This window comes from Pocillopora damicornis, chromosome 6 (assembly GCF_964200805.1).
Source record: "Pocillopora damicornis chromosome 6, jaPocDami1.2, whole genome shotgun sequence".
Taxonomy (NCBI): Eukaryota; Metazoa; Cnidaria; class Anthozoa; order Scleractinia; family Pocilloporidae; genus Pocillopora; species Pocillopora damicornis.
The window spans coordinates 13635730-13657755 of NC_142675.1; the positions used below are offsets into that span (position 1 = coordinate 13635730).

At 35.0% G+C, this 22026-nt stretch overlaps 2 protein-coding genes and 1 long non-coding RNA gene across 3 annotated transcripts in view; 2 read left to right on the forward strand and 1 right to left on the reverse strand.

Annotated features, from left to right (window-relative positions):
• Positions 1-2787: 2787 nt before the first annotated feature.
• LOC113672386 (motile sperm domain-containing protein 1) lies at positions 2788-8148 on the forward strand. The gene is made up of 7 exons (XM_027188670.2): positions 2788-2896; positions 3106-3307; positions 3461-3536; positions 5004-5148; positions 6592-6679; positions 6834-6995; positions 7339-8148. Exons 2-7 carry the CDS (start codon positions 3157-3159, stop codon positions 7368-7370), a joined length of 654 nt encoding a protein of 217 aa, XP_027044471.2. The 5' UTR covers positions 2788-2896; positions 3106-3156; the 3' UTR covers positions 7371-8148.
• LOC113672387 (structural maintenance of chromosomes protein 4) overlaps positions 8143-22026 on the reverse strand; it is a 47753-nt gene continuing 33869 nt past the window's right edge. Inside the window, exons 30-37 of the mRNA XM_027188671.2 lie at positions 16655-16828; positions 16393-16506; positions 16109-16186; positions 15633-15788; positions 12044-12120; positions 10264-10342; positions 9352-9456; positions 8143-8836 (exon numbers count right to left, since the gene is read on the reverse strand). Of these exons, the coding sequence (XP_027044472.2) occupies positions 8690-8836; positions 9352-9456; positions 10264-10342; positions 12044-12120; positions 15633-15788; positions 16109-16186; positions 16393-16506; positions 16655-16828 (930 nt within the window). The 3' untranslated portion in view covers positions 8143-8689. The remainder of the gene's footprint in view (positions 8837-9351; positions 9457-10263; positions 10343-12043; positions 12121-15632; positions 15789-16108; positions 16187-16392; positions 16507-16654; positions 16829-22026) is intronic.
• Positions 16421-20932, forward strand: LOC149044078 (uncharacterized). The gene is made up of 3 exons (XR_016187404.1): positions 16421-16600; positions 18073-18276; positions 20797-20932. It is a non-coding gene; the product is annotated as an uncharacterized LOC149044078 (long non-coding RNA).

The window sequence follows — 22026 nt, forward strand, 5'->3', positions numbered from 1 at the left end:
CGGGGAAAGATCACAACAGAGGTGATTTCTAACGTACCTTGGGTCCCAACGCTTCTTTAGCGGGGCAGCTCTCATCACTGGCGTTTTCTTCATGTCAAGTGCTTGCTCCATGTTGTTCGACTTCACTGGTGGAACCGGCAGTTGCTGAACTGCTAAATCCCCGAATTTCAAAACGAAAGGGATTCAATTTATCTCTTTATGTTAAAATTGACCTGATCTCAGTGAAGGTCCTCTTACCGTTTTCGAGTAAAAAAACTGTTGAGTTGACGCAGCATTTTCGAAGCGAACCGAACAGAGGCGAATCGGAGCGACTGCCAGGTGCAACTGAGAATTGAGCTTGCATAGTATATTATGCAGCCTCTAATATTGTAGTAATTCAAAACATGGAATGCATTTTACTAGATTCAGTTACCATTTTGTTGTTGCTGTTGTGGCTGCTTGCTTCTAAATCTATTAAACACATAGGCGTAGAAAAAAAAAGAAAAGAAAAAAAAGAAAAAGACAGGAAATTTCAACCGAGGCGAGTGCCAAGCCACTGTCACAAGTAAGGACAATAGCACCACTGAAACGTACATCGGACTTACAGAAGACGATTTCAAGGCAAGATACAGAAACCACACTGCATCATTCCGACACGCAAAACACAGAAAGTCTACCGAACTCAGCAAACACATCTGGACTCTTAAAAACAATAACATTTACCACCTTATTTAATGGCGTATCCTTTCATCAAGCTCACCCTGCAATAGCGCAAGTAAAAGATGCAATCTCTGCCTTGAAGAAAAAATACCAAGTCATCACTTAACAAAAGTAATGAACTCGTGTCTTCATGCCCTCACCGAAACAAAGTGTTGCTGCGTAAAAGCTAAACAAAGCATCTAAATTTACCGCCACATTTATTATGCAAATTTTATAGTGGGGGAGCTGGGGAATTTTGGTATTTTTTTCCAAAAAAAGTGTTGGCCCTCCCTTGCATTTTAATGATAAAAAAAAAAAACTCCTGACCCACACCTTTAGGTAACTGACAAAAGTGCCCCCCTCCCCTCTCTACTACATGGTATGTTCCACGTCGTAGAAACCACAGAACATTTCGCTTGTGAACGCAAAATGTTTGAATGTAGATATATCTCGCCAAAAGGTCTGGATAGAAGCAGATATGTAACGAAGTTAAGAAAATGAACGAAACTTTTTAAAAACATGTTTCGACAGTTTTTCTGTCATCTTCAGTTCTGAATAACATAAAATACAAAGTTGAATTTAAAGTGTGTAACAAAATGCTGATTGGACAAAACAAACAATAGTAACAGAACAATGCATGCATTTACAAGGAAAGTCTTAAATTAACATGATAAAGTTGATGATTAAGTGTAGGTTTCTCCCATTGAATGTGGATAGCTTCTTTGATTTTTAGTTTAAAAGTTGCGGAAGCGTAATCTAAGATGTTAGACACTCATCATAACAAAGAGTGCGACATTGTGGAGAATTATGTAGATGTCTGAAAATGTGACAGGTCCTATCACCTACCAAGAGCTCTCGTGAGCGTTTGGGTATATGGCGAGAGGTTTCGCCGAAATAGCAGGGATTACGTACACATTTAATATACAGATATATTTAAGAAAATGAACGACACTTTTTAAAAACATGTTTCAACAGTTCCTCTGACATCTTCAGTTCTGAATGTTTTAATCAACAACGACACCCATTTTACTGTCACAAGTGTTAACCTTAAGAAAACCTTCACGGGCCTGTTGACTGATTGTTTTAGCTTTATACCTTAACCCTACGAACTGGGTCTCATTCGCACTCTTGTTGATAGAGCCTACAAGGTCAACAACACATAGTTGGGTCTCCACGAAGACATAAAAAAACTCACCGAAATCCCTAAAAACAATCTTTTTCCAGTGCATCTGGTTGAAAAGGTTGTCAATCGGTACCTCACGCTCACCTGTAATTAGTGCAATCCCCCGGTCTCCGTTTCAGACACTGCCACTAACTTTTATTTAAATTACCTCACATTGGCACTTTTTCTATTGTCACGCAAAAAAGGGTTCGCCAATTTGTTAAGAGTTATTGTAACAACATCGATATTAAGTTGGTTTTTTCATCTTTTAAAATAGGCAATATGTTTGGAGTGAAAGACCCTATCCCTCGTGGGCTACATACCCGTGTATACCTTGGAAGTTGTACAATCTTTTTTTGTTTATCTTAGTTTGTACATGGAGATAGTTTTGTAAAGGGGGGAAGGGGGTGAGAGGCGGGGGAGGAATCAAGCGTCCTAGGTCCCACCAAATCATTCGAGAAAACTAAGGTAAGTAAACTTTAGTCAGCAGACTATCAGAAGGGCGGATGAAGTTCGATAAAGGAGATCAAAGGTTACTAATCGTATTAGTTATGAATCGAATAAATGATGTCACTCGGCCTCAAACCTAAAAGGGTTTTCTACCGGCGGTGGAGGTGCATTATATCAGTTTTGAACCTGATCTCATGCATATAAGTGATATTTACTCGCTCAGCGAAACTATTAAAGCTTTAGTCATGTTACTTACTCCCTTTAGCATCATACATATAGCCCTATCGAACAAACGCAGACATTGTTTCTTTTATTCAATAAGGGTTAAATCGCGTTTCTTCTTATGAATCTCTTAACAAAACACCCTGACACTACTCGGCATCTGTTGATATAACGAACGACATTTGAAATTTCGATTGTTCTCCGTGGCGAGTTTGCTGGTGGCGTGTGCTCGTGATGCAGCGACTGACAATGATATTTTGTGACGAATACACAACAAAAAAAAATACAATTACCCATAATGCTGTGGGGGAGCTGGTAATCTGCAAGGTAAACAGAAAAAAGGAAAACTCAGTTTATCGCATCGAGCGTTCTCTACCTCATCAAGTAAGGGATAATTGTGTATCTAAATCTTGAGCGAAAATTTTAGAAATCGCAGCAATGCACCACTACCGACAGACACATCTTAATTCAGGAGAAACTTGCATCTACATTTTGATATCATTAGAGTCGTTATCAGTCATTTTCTTACAGCTTATGATCAGGAACAAATATTTTGTAATGCTTAGACTTATTCAGGTGTTTTTCTGTGCTAGATCTTTTATGCTGAAAACCAGACCAGAGCGAAGGGAATAGCCTTTACTTTTATGAGGTCATTACAACCCTCTCATTTCACAGATGGAAGCTTGCCAGTATTTGTTTTTCCACAATCGCTGACTTTTTATGCTGACGAGCAGTCTACACACAAGCAAGTGCTCACGGTTTACAATCCCTACGAGTTCACTTTACGGTTTAAAGGTATGTAATAGTGAATGTAACGGAAGACTGAATAGTAGTTTTGAGTTGCAGTTTGTTTAAGGGAGGTCTGGTCATTTAATAATGTTAAAGCTCACCGTCAACGTGTGTTTGAATTATATCTTCATTTACCTGTTGTGTTTGTTTTGTTCCAAGTGTTTTGCACCGCTCCAAAGAGATATATGGTGGTTGATTCTGATGGCGTGATCAAACCTAGATGCTGCATTGATATGTATGTAACAATCCTGTATTAACCTTTATGTCCTCCAGTACAATCCTATTGAAGGTATAGGTGACCCCCAACTGAAAAAGTCAAAGTAAAAAGTAAAAAGTACTTCCTCATATATGAACCTTGCTGGACGATGATGTTGGTTTGTCATGGACTCTGGCAATTCCTCGATAATGTAGACCTTTTCTGTTACTGATTATATCCATTCCTTTGAGTCAAGAGCAACTCAGTAGTCAAATGAAAGTCATTTTCTGTCTACAATCTTAATTAACTTGAAAATGCATGATTAAATTTGGAAACAGAATTTGTGTAACTGTTCTATAAATTGTTTACTTAAGCAAACCAGTGAATTAATAAAGGGGGTAAGTTTCTAGATAAACTGTGGTGCTGTGTTGGTAGAAGACTATAACAGGGTAATTTGGTGTTATCAACTGAATTGATAAAGAAAATTGGCCATTGTAAAGAGTTGAAAGGCTGATATTTCAAGTGTTAACCCTTCCTCAATCACTCTGACGAAGGGCTAACCTTCTAAATGTCAGCTTTTTAACTCCTACAGTGGCCAATTTATGTCATCAGCTCAGTTGATAATACTAAATTACAGTGGATTAATAACAAATGAAAAACAACACAAGTGGTATTGGTGTTACAATTTAACCTCTCCACAGCTATCACTTCAAAAACCTGGGAAAATTTGGCTGGTTGAGGATAATGGCTATCATTGGGAAGAAGGGGTTTAAGGGTCTTTCAACATCATATATACTTTTAGTAATGATCCAAGAAGCAACTTCCTGTTGTTGATGGTTGTAAAGCTTGCACAGTGCATCTCTATATGTTGCTCTGTCATTCACTCAGCCTAGTCTTTTTTCTAATAATTTACAAAATTTTGTAATTCTGTTGTTACAATCATTTAAGTAGTTTTATACTAATTATCATGACTATGAATTTTTTTGTATTTCTTCTGGCTTTTTTTTTTTTGGTTTTTGTGATGATGACTGCATTAACCAAGTGTACATGTACCAAATATTATGTTTTCCTGTAGTGATTTCAGTAGTTTTGCCTTTTTTTCTGTCCACATTTCTTCATTCTTGTTAATTGTTTAATTTTTCGACCAGTTGATATTAAGAATGGCATATGGGCAATAGGATATAAATTGAAGCCTGAAGTTCCTCTTTCTCAAATATTCTCTTTTGAAAAATGAAGTTAAGTATATTAGGTCAAAGATGAGAAATAGAACTTATATCATGACTTCTCCTAGTTGTTGTTTTGCTGATAGCCAGTTACCAGTAAAGAAAATTGCAGGGAATACAGAAATTTTGATGTTAGCAAAATAAAACTTAAAATAATTTAAGTATAGTAATATAAGTTTGTTTTAAATTTCCTTTGTATTTATATATTTAGGATTTTATTATTGATTACTGTGCTCACTCTCAGTTAAAGTGATTCAAGGTTTTTATTTTTATTGAATTTTAGAGTAATCCGTCACAGTGATGTTCAACCTGCCAAAACACAGCAAGACAAATTTCGACTTCAGGTCTTTGAGTATGGGCTACAGAAAGTCATTGGTCAAAAAGAAATCATGGCTGTCCTTCAGCCAAGCAGGACGGAACATCAACAGGTATTGATGGCACACCAACAAATGTTCTCCTAAAGGATAAATTTCTTAATCCCTCTAGACTGTCAGTGTCCTTATATGCAAAACCATGATAACTACTGTAAATCTCATGAGGACCACAATGAGAACTATTGGTTCTACCAGTAATTGTGTTATCCAATAAAGTCATTATTATTATTATTATTATTATTATTATTACTATTATTATTTCTAGCCAACCATACCCTCAAGTCTAGAGTACCACTGGTAATACTTATTACAAATAAACCAGCAAATATGCTAAGCTAATTTGGCTGAAATCTACAGTAGCCTGCAGGAGTCATTCTAAATTATGAAAATAGCTGATATTGGTTTTGGAGTTCTAACTATGAGTCCAAAGTTACAACAGTTACTTTGGATCCAAACTTATAACTATGGAGTGAAGAATGAAAAAGTAAAAAGTAGGGATAGAAAGCTATAACTATAGATCTAAAGTTATACTAGGGATTCAAAGTCACAAAAGATCCATAATTAGAATCTGTAACTTGAGAGCTGTTGTAATAACTTTGATCAGTAGTTATGAGGTCAGATCTGTAGCTTTTATTTTGAAACTATAGTTATTACTTTGGATCCATAACCCAAAGCCAATATCCAATTTTTTTCTTTCATTTATAATGACACCTTCAGGCTGCAGTAGAAATCATTTAAAGTCAGATCTTCCCATCAAGTAGGCCTTGTGGTAACATCATGATGCATTTAATTCATTTTAGCCACCAATGAGATAGCAGTACATCTTTAAATCCTCTAAAGTGAAAAATTAGCAGTAATGAAGAGGGTTTAATGGTTCAATTTTGGTCTGGTTACTGATTATGTGCATTTTGTCCTGGTGCCAAAAAATATGTGATTTCTTCTAACAAGGTTCAGTCAGCTACTGTCAGTGACTTTTAATAAATCAGCTGGTTTGTGGGTATAAGTATTCTAGAGTCATGAACATCTCAAGAGCCAGTGGGCAGCTTGCTTTGTTTCTCCAAGTCTTTTTGTACTCCTCCCATGAGCCCTTGTATTCCTCCTCCTAAAAGCTTCAATCTTTCACTTAAACCACAATCAACCATGTGTAATATAATTTTTCTTTTGTGATGTCATGGCCTTTTAACTAAGCAGAAAAGTCTTCTCCTTGCAATCTCCTGACAAATTTATGGGAGGTTACAACCTGCAAATTACTGGGGAGGTAAATAAGAGGATCTTCAAGAAACATCTGAAAAGTCCCAATACTCATTCATCAGGCAAGAGCAACTGTATTTTTGTCATATTTCAAGCCATTTTGAATTTACTCTTTCAGTTTAGTAATCAACTTGCATGAGGTGACTGAAGCACAGTACAAAGCCATTCCCCAGCAGTCTGAGTGCTTACATATCTATATTCACTTGTATGATTTATTACTTATGTCTAATACTTGGTTGGCCTCAGATGCCTCGGGAGAAATCAACCACAAGATCCTCGAGGTCACAGAAAACAGAGAGCAGTGGTGTAACTGTGGAGCATTTTGCAGACTCAGGTAATATTAACAATAGTCATTACCCCTTTAATAAAATTGAAACTCAGAATGCTACTGTTCAAGTGAGAGGAATTGCAGTTCGTGAAAGCCACAAGTGTATCAAGTGAAAGCATCAAGGGTAATTTAAAATTGAGTTTCTTTGCTTTAATAACAGGGTTGGTGGGTCAGCAGGGTCCCAGTTTGTGGGTAATAATTATGGCTGTGGTCTGTATTATTGCTCTGGTATTACCACTGGACAGTGACAAGTATACAGGATCAGTACCACGCTACCTTCTGCTGTCAGTCAATCAAAAGTTATTGGCTTCTTTTATCCTAGGTAGGCATAGCTGTTTTTTTTGTTTTTTTCATTAATTTTAGCTGGAATGCCTTGATTAGAGTGCCTCTTCCTAACACAGTATTAAATTTTAATAAAGTAAGGAAACATTTTGGTGGGTTGCTTCATTGGTCAGTTGGTGGGGAGTCTACCAGAATGTCACTGAAGATTGTTGAAGATAAGTTGAACTGTTTGTTGGGGGAAGAATGACATGCACTGGGGGTGTTCAAATTTCCGCAGGGATTTTTGTCAATGTTCTTAGGAAGAGTATGCACTGGTAAGTGCAACTTTCTACTTGAAATGAGTCAAAACCAGTTAAATGACAGCATTTCTATATAATTTGCAGGTCTTATAACAATGGCAGTTTTAAAGACATGACAGTATTTACACTGTAATGGAGTATTTAGCTGACAATATTAGTAGTGGTGATGAGTTTACTTTTATTATTATTGTCAGTGATATAATTTTTAGGAGCATACCAGAACAGCCTTGAATTAAAGTTGAATCTTATAACAGCCTTGAATCTCATTATTACTATAAGCTGTGATAAAATTAGTAGGTATTACAAAAAATACAGCTTGCACATGAAATAAACCATTTATCTATGTTGCAATATAGTTTTACAGTTTATTTTCCTGTAGATTTATTTCAATTGGTTCTCTAAAGACATTTTATCATTTCTTATTCTCATTGAGTCTAAGATGAAAAGAAAAAAATGACCTTAACTGTAGTCATTTACTAGACAGGTTTGAGTGGAAGAGGACTTAATGCATATACTGGGGTTTGGTTCCAATTAACTTTTAGTTTGGCTCAAACTAACTTTTGCAAAGATTACTTTCCAGTAGACAATACTTTGAATAATTGCTGTTGTTCCAGGTTGGATGGTAGTTTCCATCAGATTAATTTATTTATGAGGCAGGTGATACAAAACAGGCTCCTTTATTCAAATATTTGAATTAACAGTGCAGTTGTACTTCAGTGGACCTGATGGTTGTTGAGTGTAAATAAGGGACTTTAATACATATAAAGAAATGTGTAACGGTTTTTTTTCCCCATAATCAAAGTGAAGGGATGTGTGCTGAACTCTGTTGACTGTGCATAATGAAGCCATCATGTAAATGGCTTACCTATTAATAAATGATGCAATCTCTTTGTAGACTGTGTTCTTTTAATGTTACTGTTCAATAAACTAGTGGATCATTAATAACAGCAATTATCAACACTAACTTAGAACTTAAAACAAAGGCATTGGTAGGTTGTATGTAAACTCTCAATACTAGAAACAAAGATTGAATGGGCATGCTTACATTAACTGCATGTGTGCCCCTGCATTTGGCTTTCCAAAGTGCACTACTAAATGGTAGTTTTGAATTTCTTATCTCTAGTGATTTAAAATACTTCTCTGTAACCTTGGATGTTTGGTTATTATGTGTAGTTTATTTCTATTAACATATGTTTGTAACTACTTCTATTACAGCTATACACACACCAACCTTTCACTAATACAAATTCAGAAAGCTGTGAAAAAAACAACTTACCTACTGAAACTTTTACACTTATTGCCCTAGTCACTACATTCATAGCTTGATTTGGACATACTTCCCAGATACCTAGGATCAACCACTTTCTAACTTGCTTCATCCCATTTGTCCTGAATTGATGCAGCTGTATGAACATACCATCATGCAGTAGCAATATCAGGCTTCAGATGCCATTAGTTGTGGATTGATTGCGACACTCTTTGTACAATTATCAGTTTTAAATATACCAATTAAACGATCAGCCAACTCAAACATATTGTTTCGCAGGCTGATTATTATAAACTGAGCATTTTTTGTCCTCTCCTAAAACAAAGAGCAAAGACAATAAATACAAATCAGTCAATAATTCATGATAGGGGTGGTGCAGGGGTCAATAATTTCTAACCATGAGTATTAAAAATGGTCAGCACCACAATTATGCAGATATGATGTGTGACACTGCTTGAGTACAAGAAGTTTGGTACAGTTGTTGTAGCCTACCATTTAGCGAAGTTCTGAAACAGTCTTCAAGATCATCTGATACTGTTTCAAAACATAGCAGAAAACCTTGTGATATGGTTTGGGGGAAAAGATTTTGTAATGGTTTGGGTGAAGTGGGAATATAGGGTATGACTAGAAAGTCTAAAATATGTAGTTAAATGCTTGTGTGGAAAAAAAATCAGGGGGAATTTAATATAACTGTAAGAGGTTTGAAATTTTCTTAATACAATATAGAGTATTCACAAACCAAGATGGTGTAAATTTAGAAAAGTTTCAGAGATTGCAATCCTGAAATACTGCTAAAACTAAATGCACTGGAATTAATTTACTTTACTGACCTTGATATAATTTGCAACAATTGAAACATTTCTGAAGTCAAGGGCTGCATCAATTTCATCCATCACATAAAGGGGTGTTGGCTTGTAATGATGAAGAGCAAATACCTAAAAAGCCCACAAGAAAAAGAAAATATCAATTTCCGTCCCATATTTCCATACAAGCACTTTAAACTTCTGTAGGTGAGTGAGCAATCATGACAAAACAAGCTTGGGTGGGGTCTCAACTTTTCAACCTCAGACAACTGTTATCTCGGGTTCTAATTAAAAATTTCCCAGCAGTGAACAGCACAGTACATTAGTTTTCATTATCCTACTAGTATTCAAAACTACATTGAGTAGTTTACAATGCTTTAAATGGAAACCATTCAAGTGCCCTCAATTTGGGAATCAAGGCCAGAGTAGAACACCAGGAACTATGTTCCCAACTCTTGCAAGAAGTGCATGAGTGCTTTGACATCCCCTGCTGACCAGTACACAAAGGACAGGGCTTATGGTTTATCATCTTCATCTGAGCAGAAAAGAATGTCTAACCATTTGCAGAAGTCAAAGCAAAGGAAGCACATTCTCTTCAGTGTCAGGAAATATGAATAGGTCCTGAGTGACTAGTAACAAGCAAACATAATTCTATATTAAATAAAGTTCCTTTCAAACCCACGGCCTACATGAGTAGTAGCATAAAGTAAAGTGGGTGTTTAAGGGTGGTTAACAACAGATGTGGTTGCAGTAATCTGTGATAGGTGGTTGCTTAAAGATTTCAATTTGGATTCCAACTCTGCTGTTCTCCAACTGAAAATGCAATAACTTTGCACATGGTCCATCAAAAAGGGCCAGATAGGGCAGTTCCACTGCAGCTTCAATTTTAAGAATCATTACAAAATATACTAATTCCTAGAACCAAATATGTGCTCATACCAGAGCCAGTGAACTCAGAGTCTTCTCTCCACCAGACAGATTAGAGATATTCTTCCAGCTCTTCTTTGGTGGCCTCACACTAGAAAATAACACCATTATTTCTACAACATGTTCCTCAAACAACCTTGACAAATGACATTTTGTGCAATCTCTGTTAGAACTCTCAAAGCAAATTAATGTTTCCAGTGAATAAGATAACTTTTGCCAGGCCCTTTGTCAGTGGAGATTCACAGAGGAGCAAGTAAGTCACTGAAAATTGGTAACTGCCTGGGTAAGGAGTGGGAAACATAAGGTTACACAATTAGCTGGAAGGTAGTGTTGCAGAAGATTTGTCTCAGATGCAAAACAAAAAACCTGCTGCATCCTACATATTTATGAGTACCCTGTTCCACAAGAGAAAGATTATTCAAGAATATAATAAATAATTGACACACAACCAATGATTATATAGTAACAAATAATCATATTGATAATAATAGTAATAATAATAATAATAATAATAATAATAATAATGATAATAATAATGATAATAATGACAAAAATAGTATATTCTGCCATTCCAGCCTCCCAAAATTCCATTGAGTAATGTAACCCTGTAAAACCTCAAGGTATCTTATTTTGGACCTTACTCATTCCAAATTTACTAGATCTTTTGGCTATTATTTGCTGATAGAAATGGTAAAATTCTCCATCTTTGAGTGAATAACATTTTTCTTCAAAGTTTTCATGATGTGCCGATTAGAACTTTTAGATATTTCTGCAAGCAAAAGTCTTCTGTTCAATTACTTGGAGGAGACACTACAGTGAAATTATTTTGAGATCTTTATCATCTTTTGTAATTATAACTTCGGATCCACTGAGCATAATTTGCTGATTCAAATGGTGAAATGCTTTCTCTTCAAACAAAATATTTTTTCTCTAAGTTTTCATGATGTGCCAATCACACCTTTACAAGGTAAAGTGTTTTTTTACATGCCATTTTGAAATGATTGTAAGATGTTTACATTTTCTGTTGTCCTTGGAAACAAAACAATGAGTGGTCCCAGGAAACATTGTGATCACATGCTAATTCTGAGCAAAATTAAAAGCAATTCCAAGAGATTGCCACCAAGTGTTGAACAACCAAAGATGTTCTAAAACAAGCAAAAGCCAAGAAAAATGAATATTGGGCAAAACTTTGCAGACTTTGTTGTGGGTGAAGAGGTTGCTTGTATTCTCTTGTTACACTCACTCACTCACTCAACAGGACAACATAATGGCTTTGCCTCCAATAGTAAGCAGTAGTCATAAAAACAAAAAGTACCCTGATACTATTTGAAAGTTCCTTTGTGGGTAGAAAGGAGATTACTTTTAAAGAGACACATGTTGCAATTGTCCTTGATGTCCAACTTTAACTGTGGTGGGATATCAAGGCAGATAAAAAAAAAAAAAAAAAAAGAAAACACATTACTCTTTGAAAGTTATCTTCTTTATACCTGGAAACTAAATTTCACAAACAGTGTTCAGGTATTTTTACTTTTTGTTTTACTTTATCATTATTTTTTGAACAAAAAAATAATGGTTCCATGGTCTGCTTATTCACAGTTTAATAACACCTGTTAATCATTCCCTTTTTTTGACAGAATTTAAGACACTTGCAAATAACCTCCATTTGCACCACACTCCTTCAATTTATAAGGAAGCCTTTTTGATGAGATACCTATCTCAGGCAATGCAATTGGACATAACACTATAGAAATGAAATAAAGTAATACAGTATTATATTTACATGACCATGTACCTGAATACAATTCCTTCAGAGAAGGGATCAAGGCTGTCAACCAACTCCAATTCAGCATCACCACCAAGAGTAATCATCTAGTAAAGAAATCAACAACTATAGGCAAGGTCTTCAGTCCAAACAAAACCCTCAATAACAGTCATTCAAAGTTGATGTAACCATTTTACTGAATGCATTTAGTTTGTATCACTCCTAAAGCTTTTATCACTCCTAAAAGATTTTCAGTTTCCCTTTTCCCCATCAGATAACAAACGAACAAACAAAATAACTGAAAAAAGCAAACAAACAGTAAGCATGTAGGAATTGTAGTTAGCACTGTCATGAAACAGAGATAAGTTAATCCTTAGACCTAAACATTATTACAAATTTTAGTTGCTGCTGTTCCATTCAACATTCACTTCACTGATAGGCCAATTGTAGTAAAACAAAGTCAGTGGTTTCAATAAGACGGTAGATGGCTACCTTGTTAAAGCAACTGCTAAAGAATAATATGGAAAACAATTTCTCTCTTGGTAGCCCATTATTTCCATTCAGATTTAACTAGCTTCAAATGGATAAAGGGGGTAACTTTCTAGACAAACTGTGGTGCTGCACTGGTGAGAGAGTCAACATGGTAATTTGGTATTATCAACTGAATTGATAATTTAAATTGACAACCATTAAGGGTGTTAAAGCTGATGTTTTGAGTGTTAACCCTTCATCAAAACTTGTTTATAACATAAAAACCCTTGAAGATCTCAAGATGTTACAGGTCTCACTTTCTGAGTTTGCTTGAAAGCTTCCAAACAGTCATAAAAAGATCCAGAATGATGTTAACTAACCAACATTGCATATCACTAAACACTTTCAACAGGCGGTCTACAAAACCAATACAAGACAGTATCCTGTGTGTATCAAATTTCCATATGTATATGTTAGAATACAGGACATTTCGCACAAAAGACTTTTCGCACAAGTCTTTTAGCACAAATTTTGGAACGTTCGCACAATTCTTAGTGGTCATTTCGCACAACAATTATAAGTGAGAAACATCAATATAAAAGGTATACTAATTGATACTGATAAGACATCTCACCTTCACAAAGATCCAACGGCGAGAACATAGACATTTATTTACGTAATAACTTCAACTAGATCGAAACGCTTGTGAACACGATCATTATTCTTACTTGAAGAAAGGAACAAATCTTTCTCTCTATGAAAATGTAAAGAACTCCCTATTCGAACGATTACTTCTTTTACTTTTCCTTTGTTAAACGAAAAACCTTTTAGTTTTGACAGTACATCATCCACTACAAACAAACGAACATGACGACCCAACGCTAAGAACGCCCTGTTGATTTCGAAAGTAATTGTCACCAATCCTCCCTCCTCTGAAGTCAAAGTAAAAACCTGCAAACTGTTTCACTTTTATTTAAAAAGAGAAAAGACCTATTTACAAAATTTCTGTGTAAATATATAAAATTCAAGTTCACGGCCATGTTAGAAATTTTAACTCGCTACTCGGTCAAGACTCATAGAAATTTAGCCCTTTCCTGCATTCATTTAAGCTATAGTACTTCTAAATTTCTTTATTTGTTTTGATCTTAAGCTTGTATGATTACTTATCGAACGGCTAGCGTACAATCTTTGAATTATTTTGAATTCTTGAAACTTTCGTGAAATCATTTGTTTACATCACGGTCGCTATGACGCTTAACGATCGATACTGAACTCTCCATCGCTTAGGTAATTGTTATTAGAATAATTTGAAAGGTTACAACTTGATAGATGTATTAAACTTCTCGATCTTTAAAATGATTACAGATCGAACTTGTCTTTCTACAAGATCACTATTTACTACCTACACTTACACGTTCAAGTTGTCAAACCACAACACTTGCACGTGCCGACATTCGATGTGAATCACTCTCTGAATATCGAGTTATCAACGTTGAACTTTTTTTTTTTTTCTGTATTACCAGTATGCCTAATTTTCATTATACAACGAAGATATGAGAAGCAAGTTTTCAATAACTTTATTTGAAACTCTTACAGATCGATAAAACATACTATTTGAAGGCGACCGAACAAGGAGGGAAGACTGGTGACAATTACTTTCGAAATCAACACGGTGTCCTTAGCGTGGGTCGTCATGTTTGCATGTTAACTTTATATTGGATGATACTGTCAAAACTAAAAGGTTTTTCGTTCAACAAAGAAAACGTTATAGAAGTAGTCGTTCGAATAGGGAGTTCTTTCCATTTTCATGGAGAGAGAGACTTGTACCTTTCCTTTCTTCAAGAAAGAATAGTAATCGTGTTCACGAGCATTTTGATCTAGTTGAAGTTATTACGTAAATAAATGTCTACGTTCTCGCCGTTGGATCATGTGAAGGTGAAATGACTTATCAGTATCAATCAGTATACCTTTTATATTGATGTTTCTCAATTATGATTATTGTGCGAAATGACCAGTAAGAATTGTGCGAACGGTCCAAAACTTGTGCTAAAAGACTTGTGCGCAAAGTCTCTTGTGCGAAATGACCGGTTACCATATGTTATCAAATTTTGATGCGACCATCCAAGCCTTTTGTTGCCTGGCCAAGCCAGATCCTATTGTTTTTCATTCGTACATCACTTTTTGATTTACTATGTAAAGCCATGATCTTTGTTAACAGATTTTCCTTCTGCTTGCAATTGGAAACAAACTTCTCAGTCTCCTGCCTCAAAAGACAGAGTGCACTTTCTTGTGATTGCAAGTTACTGAGTAAAATAAAAAGATATGCAGCGGTGAATTCTGCAAGTTTTATTCATTGGAAAAACCCCAGGATTATTCTTGTCTGTAGAAGTATTGATACACTCAGCTGCGAATGTTTACATAAGATTATAGAGTTAAATCAATTAGCCAATAAATTCTAACTTTTCCCAAGGCTCGTGTTTCATATCAGTTGTAAACAATTGCTGCTGCTTGCCCTACGAAAAAAGTGTAAAGTCACTTACTCATGTTCTGGCTAACCAGTAACCACAAATGCAGCTTTTAATTGTTAATCAAAGGTTAGATGCTAGGTGTTCATTGGCTGTTTTTGTTCCTCTCTTTGTATTTAAGCCTTGGGTTAGTATTTTTGATGCAAACTTTTAAAACATCTTTGCAAAACCATTCCAAATTTGGTTTATGTGTGTTATTGACAAGTATGCTATTTTGACAATTTTGATTTTCAAGCTTGTTTTCTAACTAGCAGCTTAAAGGAACTATTGTTTTGTTTGTCCAAAAATATTTGATGATCTTAGTTCAGCATAGAGTTGCTCGAATATTATTTTAAATATCTGACGATGTGTACTTTGCGCATAATGAATTTATGTAGAACACGCAAAAAAATCAGGTAAAGAAAACTGCCAGTGAAAGAATGAATCTAATAATAAAAGACCATGGAATTTAAAAAATAAATAAAATGAATACTTCAATACTCAATTAACTATTATTTTCTTTGTTATATAATCTATTTTTTTGTTCTGAAAATTAGACTTGAACATGGCAAATTATACCCACCAATTCACTACTGAGTCTTGTTGAAAGCACTGAAAGTCAAACATGTAGATAATTATCTAACCTGATACATTTCTTTCAGCTTGGTAGTAATGACAGAAAATCCAGCCATGAACTCATCAAGGCGCTGTTTACGCATAGCATCATGTTCTTTCCTTTTATGGTCACGTTGTACCGTCACCTCATCAAGATCCTTAACTCGATCCAGGTATGCTTCTTCCTGTAGGAGAAATATTGTACATGCACAAATCCAAAATAAAAGATCACTTCACTGTAGAGTTTTCATGAAAAGTTTGTGCTTCGCAGGCTCATTAGTATGTTATTATCTCAGAGGTTGCAGTCATCTGTAATAATAGCATGGCTGAGTTTGCACATGTATCTTACAAGTTTCTTGCGAACACTCTTTGAAAAATTGCACATCAATTACAAATGAATGTGGGACCCAGCATACCCAGAGGATTTTAAATGAACAATGAATGTAAACTTTAAAACCTTTGCATTAATAAATGAAAGTTTACCAAATAACTTTCCTTAAAATACCTTTTTGTGATACTCTGCAATGGCTGCTATGTTGGGCTTCATTTGTTTCAATTTCTCCTCCAAAACAGTGATCTCATACTGGAAGAATAAATCAATAGATAATTAGATAAACAAGTAAATAAATATATACATCAAAAATAAATCAATGGCAAGACACTATTCAAAGATGTTCCAAAAAGGCCCAAATAGATTGACGAAAAGTTGAATGTGGGATAGACAGCTGATGGGAAAAAGATAGGAAAAGATACATAAAATACATGTTTGCAAAATGTGTTTTACTCTACCATAACAGTTTCCTTATCAATCCCTTCAAGTTCACCACGTGATAGAGTTGGAAGACCCTCATCTGCCTCAGCTTCAGCAATGACACTCGCTGATACAAGTGTCAACCTACTCAACTGAAAAAAGACAACAGCAACAAAATCACCTGCAGATCAAAATAAGAGACTAATTTATCCAAGGATGTCTATGAATTCCTGCTTTTGTGTATATGTGAGTGTGTACAAACATCTATTAAATTTAGAAACCTAGATAAGATAACAATACCTCCTTCTGCCAGTGTTTAACTTTCTGTTGGTTCTCTTTTAAAACTGACTCATATTTTTCCACTTCATGCTTAATATCAACCTCCTTGCTCTTCATTTTGGTCTCCTCCTGCTCAACTACTGCCACTTCCTTCTTCAAAAACTCTAAAGATTCTTCCATTGCCAACATTTCTTCCTAGAGAATGAATAGAAAGCAAACCCTCTGCATAATTGCCCAACTGGGGTTGTTCTCTACAGTTGCCCAAATCACTCGTCTTTGGACATAGAAGATTTTCATTTGCAGATGGCTTTTGTTTCACTGATTATTATTAATAATAGTTATAATTGTCACAAAAACTGCCCCTGACCTTTTGTATCATTTAAAGTTTTATCCGAAAACTTCTTTATAGAATTTATATGAAGAATCATTGGATAAAAAAAAAAAAAAAATTGGGTTAAGGTTAAACCAAATACTATTGTATTTTTCTTTTTACCAAAAAAAAAACAAAAAAAACTTTGTTAGTGTGTAGAGTGGTATGTTGCTTACACCAATCAGATAGTCACATTAGGGTATTTATCTTACACTGATCAGATTGCTGCATAAGGGTATGTATCTCGCACCAATCATATCACAGCATTTGGATATCTTGCAATAGGGGCTGTACACAAAGAATGATATTAACAAGAAATTTTGGGCTCATTTGTGGCCTTTATGAGAACCTCATCAACCAAGGTTGAGATTTATCAGGATGTGAAAGCTAGGTTTACATTTCACTTTTTGTATCATTTCTATGTTAAAAGGTGTCTTTTTCACTCCTTTACTCACAACACACATGCTTAACAACTTACATTCCATCACATACCATGAAACGTCCAAAGTCCAATCAGAATATACCCAATCAATGTGCTACATGAACATTAGCCAATTTTCCTCTTGCTTAAATTGTATTCCACTGATAAAATTTCATTTTGCCACATTAGCCTTCCCTCCATGTCATTTCATTGAAAACAACCTGCATTTTATCATGAATTCTAACTACATTGTCCAACCCCACTGAAAAAGATTCACATGAAACTAAAAGCTACTGATAGTGAATTTTCCATTTAATTCTCCTGTGTTTGAAATTTTTCTACAAATAAAATTTGCTTTTAGCTACCTTGGACTTAACCCAATTGCATGTTGATTCCTTGTAAACAACCTGCATTTTATCACAAATTTCACACACAGAGGGCAAATTCCAGTTAGGTGACAACCAATCAAGGAACCCTCTTTAAAATATTATCCTTTTTTCCTGTGCATTGTATCTACAACTATTCGAGATTGCAATATATATTTGGTTAGGGTATATTGGAGATACAACAGTTTCAATTCACTTTCAATTGTAAAAGTGCATGGAATTATATTTTGGAGGTGATTAATTTTGATTTTCTCTCTGTTAGAGGAACAATAAGCATAGTCCCTTTTGCAACCCTTACTTAGCCTTGTCATGCATCATGCTCTCTCCCCAATGGGGAATAGATGGCATTGTGTGACAAGACCAAACAACAGCTGCAATGGAGAAAACAGCAAGTGTGGCACTGGTGCATTTTATTTTCACTTAGAAGTATTAAGACAGTGGAGACAACAGACCACAAAATACCTATGTGAGTACAAATAAATTTGGTTTTTTCTCCTTTTCCTTAAGGTGAAGTAATGTGATATTTTAATTCTTAAGGTCATGCTCTTTTTCTGTTACAAAAATGAAAACATCAGGAATGTAAAGTATCCCATCTCAACTCACCCAGCCAAGAAAAAAAACTTTTGCATTCTACACATACCTATGTTTTATAGTATATGAAGTATGAGCTGTGGAAACAGTTAAAGTCATGGGCTTATTGATTTTATTCAGTTATCTTACGTCAACACTGGTGCCTAGGTTCATCTGTTCTTGAAACACTTTAAAAATTTAGCTGACAAGAATAATCGTGTGCTTTGAAAAGAATGTAAATAACTTCAGAATCCTTCTTTCCAGCAGTAACCTCTGTATTTGGCAGCAGTGAACCGTATTGCTACTAAAAAGTCTTCACTTAGTCTTACTTGTGAAAGATGCCAAAAAAATTCCTAACTAATGTGTAAGTCGGAAACAAGCAAGTGTCCTAAATAGAGACTTATATCTGATGAAAGAAGGCCAAGGAAAAAACAAGAGACTGCAGTGGCCTTCACTTGGGTTTCCCTCTATGACATGATGAGTGTGTTACTAAATTGAGTTATACAAAGCATCATTGGCTGGAAAAAATTGAGTTCTTGTTAATTGTTTTGATTGTTTACAATGTGATGCAAAACACAAGCCATGAAGTTTAAGTCATCAGGTGATTGATTTGATGTCAACAAATGTGGCACTCAAGGATTTACAACACACCCAGTAACTGTTCAAGTCAACCAGAAGTCATCTCACCTCAAGTCATGTTGTCCAAAACCTGATTCATGTCACCAGAAATAAAAAGTCAAGTCACACAAAGAAAGCAAAAAGCAGAGTTCGTTTTTAATGACAGAATGAGGCCTTGTTTGTTTGGTATGTACTTGCCTCATTTCATAAACTCAAGAAACTTTTCCATTCAAGTAGTGTCAGTTTCTAACAACACCATGAAGACTTTGACTACACAGAAATTGATCATGCATATAGTCAGAATTGAAATATGTTTGACTGACAACTCTAAATTTTTCCTTTTTTAATTTTAAAGTGGAGCATTGTTTCTATGACAAAAAAGTGTAGCCTTGCATTGTTTGTTTAGTAGTTTATGTTAATTATTCTTATGTTGTGTGCTTTCTTTGTTTTATATGTTTGGTATCCTTTTGCATTCTGCATATTGTGGGCTTGGTGAATTATTTTCTGTTTCTTTTGCATTTGCTGAAGAAAAGTTCACGTTTTTCTTTGTTTAGAAGAATGTGATTAATTTGTTTCACTTGCTTTGCTTTGCATCACTACATGTATTGTATTGATTTGTTTAGTTAATGAAACAAATTAAGATATTTGTGATTACAAGGACAGTTCTGATGCTTTTGTAGTACTCTTTCAGATTGTAGGTTGAATTAAATAAACATTGTTTACATTGGTTATATAAATCCGCTGAAAATTTGAATCAGGTTGCATTTACAGTGACATTTCACCACTGAAGGATTGGTCACATAGGTATATACACCAAGAGGGTGTTTTGTTCAGTTGGTACCCTCAGCAGCTTCTAAAATAATGCCATTTTGATGTTTTTACAAATGATAAAAAAAATCTGGCAACTTGATTTTTATCTCAGGTGACATGGCCCATATTCTGGGCAACACGACTTTGGGTAAGATGACTTCCATGACTTGACCATAAACCACCCATGTATTTTGCAGATACATTGCAAGCCGCATTAAAAGCAAATTGAGATTTTTTCTTCCAACTCATGTGTCATTTCTTACTTCTCCCTACAAGTGGTGGCCTCTATAGTGCCTCCTTGAGTTGTGACCTTTGGGCCAGAACCCTGCAGAGGCAAAAAGGTTTACCAGACTTTAAAAAAGTTAAAAGGCTTAATAGAAACCTAGTAGAGGCAAAATTCCAGACTTGGGAATTCCAATTAAGCTTAAGAATATCAGACTTAGTGACAAAGATTGGATGAACTGTTCAGTTGTAACCAAGAACTGAAAGAGTTAGACTGTTGATGCCTTAGAACAAAAACAAAACACCAGTTTAGATTAGTAAATTAATTAGAAGAATGATGTAAGATAGCTTATTAAGGGAAAGTAAATGATTAAACATGCACTCCAACAATTATGCTACAAGAGTGTTGGTCAGTCCACACTCTTATTGAAGGCACCAGCAAAGGTACTGATGCAAAAGAAGTGGCAAATAAATATTCTGCATAATCCTTAAATATAATGTTTACCATGACATATTTCTTACTTCTAGAATGACATTTCTCTATCCCACTGCAGGGATAGATCAAGGATCAGTCAACCTACAGTAATTGTAGGAAAATTCTTAAATTGCACATTGACACTCTTTGAATCTTGTTTCTTTAAACTAACAAATTTGTCTTGAATATTGGGGTTTTGTGTTATTTCCTAATTTATGGTACACTTAAGATTTTTGAACAGACAATAAAATAAAACTCAAAGGTTTACAGATCTCAATAATAAATTCACAGATCAAGACTGCATTGACTACACTACCAATCTTTGCAAACTTTTGATACATGAGTTAAGGGGGTAAGTATCTAAAAAAAAGTGTGGAACTTTCAGATGCACTCACTCACAATGCAAAACTTGTCCCTCCATTTATAATGTAGAGAAAATGTCAGAACCCAAGAGATTCATTAAGATCATTGATCACTTCACATGCACTGCTACCAATGCCATATATTGCATAACTTATGGAAAAAAGTTGTACATTGGTGAAACAGGAAGATGACCAGGTGACCAATTCCAAGAATAACTTCACAACATAGAAAGAAATGTAAAGGACACATCTAAACCAGTGGCAAGACACTTAAATCTCCCCAATCATTCTAAGCAGTGCACTGCAGTTTGCAGCCTTTCCCTACATCTAGGCAGTTCAGAAAGCAGCAGACCTCTAGAACAAAAATTTATCTTTCAAATCAGCACCCTTTGTCCCCAAGGTATCAACCAGCTCTTATAGTTAAACTTATTTATTCTTGTTTTCTTGTTTTCTTGCCACAATATTCCCACCAATAGCATAGCTCCATTTTCTTCATATAAACACACGCAACCCACAATTCCTCCATTTGCTCCTACAAAGGTCTAACACTTGAAAAGTCAGCTTTAAAACTCTTTACAATGGTTACTTTACATTATCAATTCAGTTGATAGTACCAAATAACCTTGTTAACCCTTTGATAAATCCAACTTATAAGCTGCATTTATGCTTATTAGTTTCCACAAAAATGTTGAGAAAATGTTTAGTATTTAGCCCATGTCTTTTAACTCAGGCATGATGTAAGTTCTGGAACAAAGCCCTATTGTTAAAACCATAAACTTATTTGGTCCAGTAACATCTGGTTCTGTTTTCTTTAAATTTCCATTGAAAAAAGTTTTCCTTTCTGTAAATAAGTGGAATAATCTAACTATACATAAGTTGTTAAAACAATCTAACTCAAAATTTATGTTGAAGATGATGACTGAGAGACACTGTTAACTTAATTCATTGCATTTGAGAGTCACTTAGCAGTACCTGACTTAATGCATGTTGATTTTGAACAAATTGAGAGGCTTAAAATATGACTTATGAAAAGGTTTATTTAAAAAAAAAAACTGTAGACTGATTTTGTATAAACTTCTCTTGACCATGAAACGTGAATTAAATCATCAAGTCCAACTTGGTCCTCATCACTTTTGGCTAAAGAACAAATGCAAGTTAA

Bases quoted from the DNA above. Each gene is read 5' to 3' on its own strand.
- LOC113672386 (XM_027188670.2), top strand. From the start codon at position 3,157: ATGAGGTCATTACAACCCTCTCATTTCACAGATGGAAGCTTGCCAGTA. The intron at 3,308-3,460 runs GTATGTAATAGT...TTTTGTTCCAAG, and splicing joins GTTCACTTTACGGTTTAAAG to TGTTTTGCACCGCTCCAAAG. The intron at 5,149-6,591 runs GTATTGATGGCA...GGTTGGCCTCAG, and splicing joins GCAGGACGGAACATCAACAG to ATGCCTCGGGAGAAATCAAC.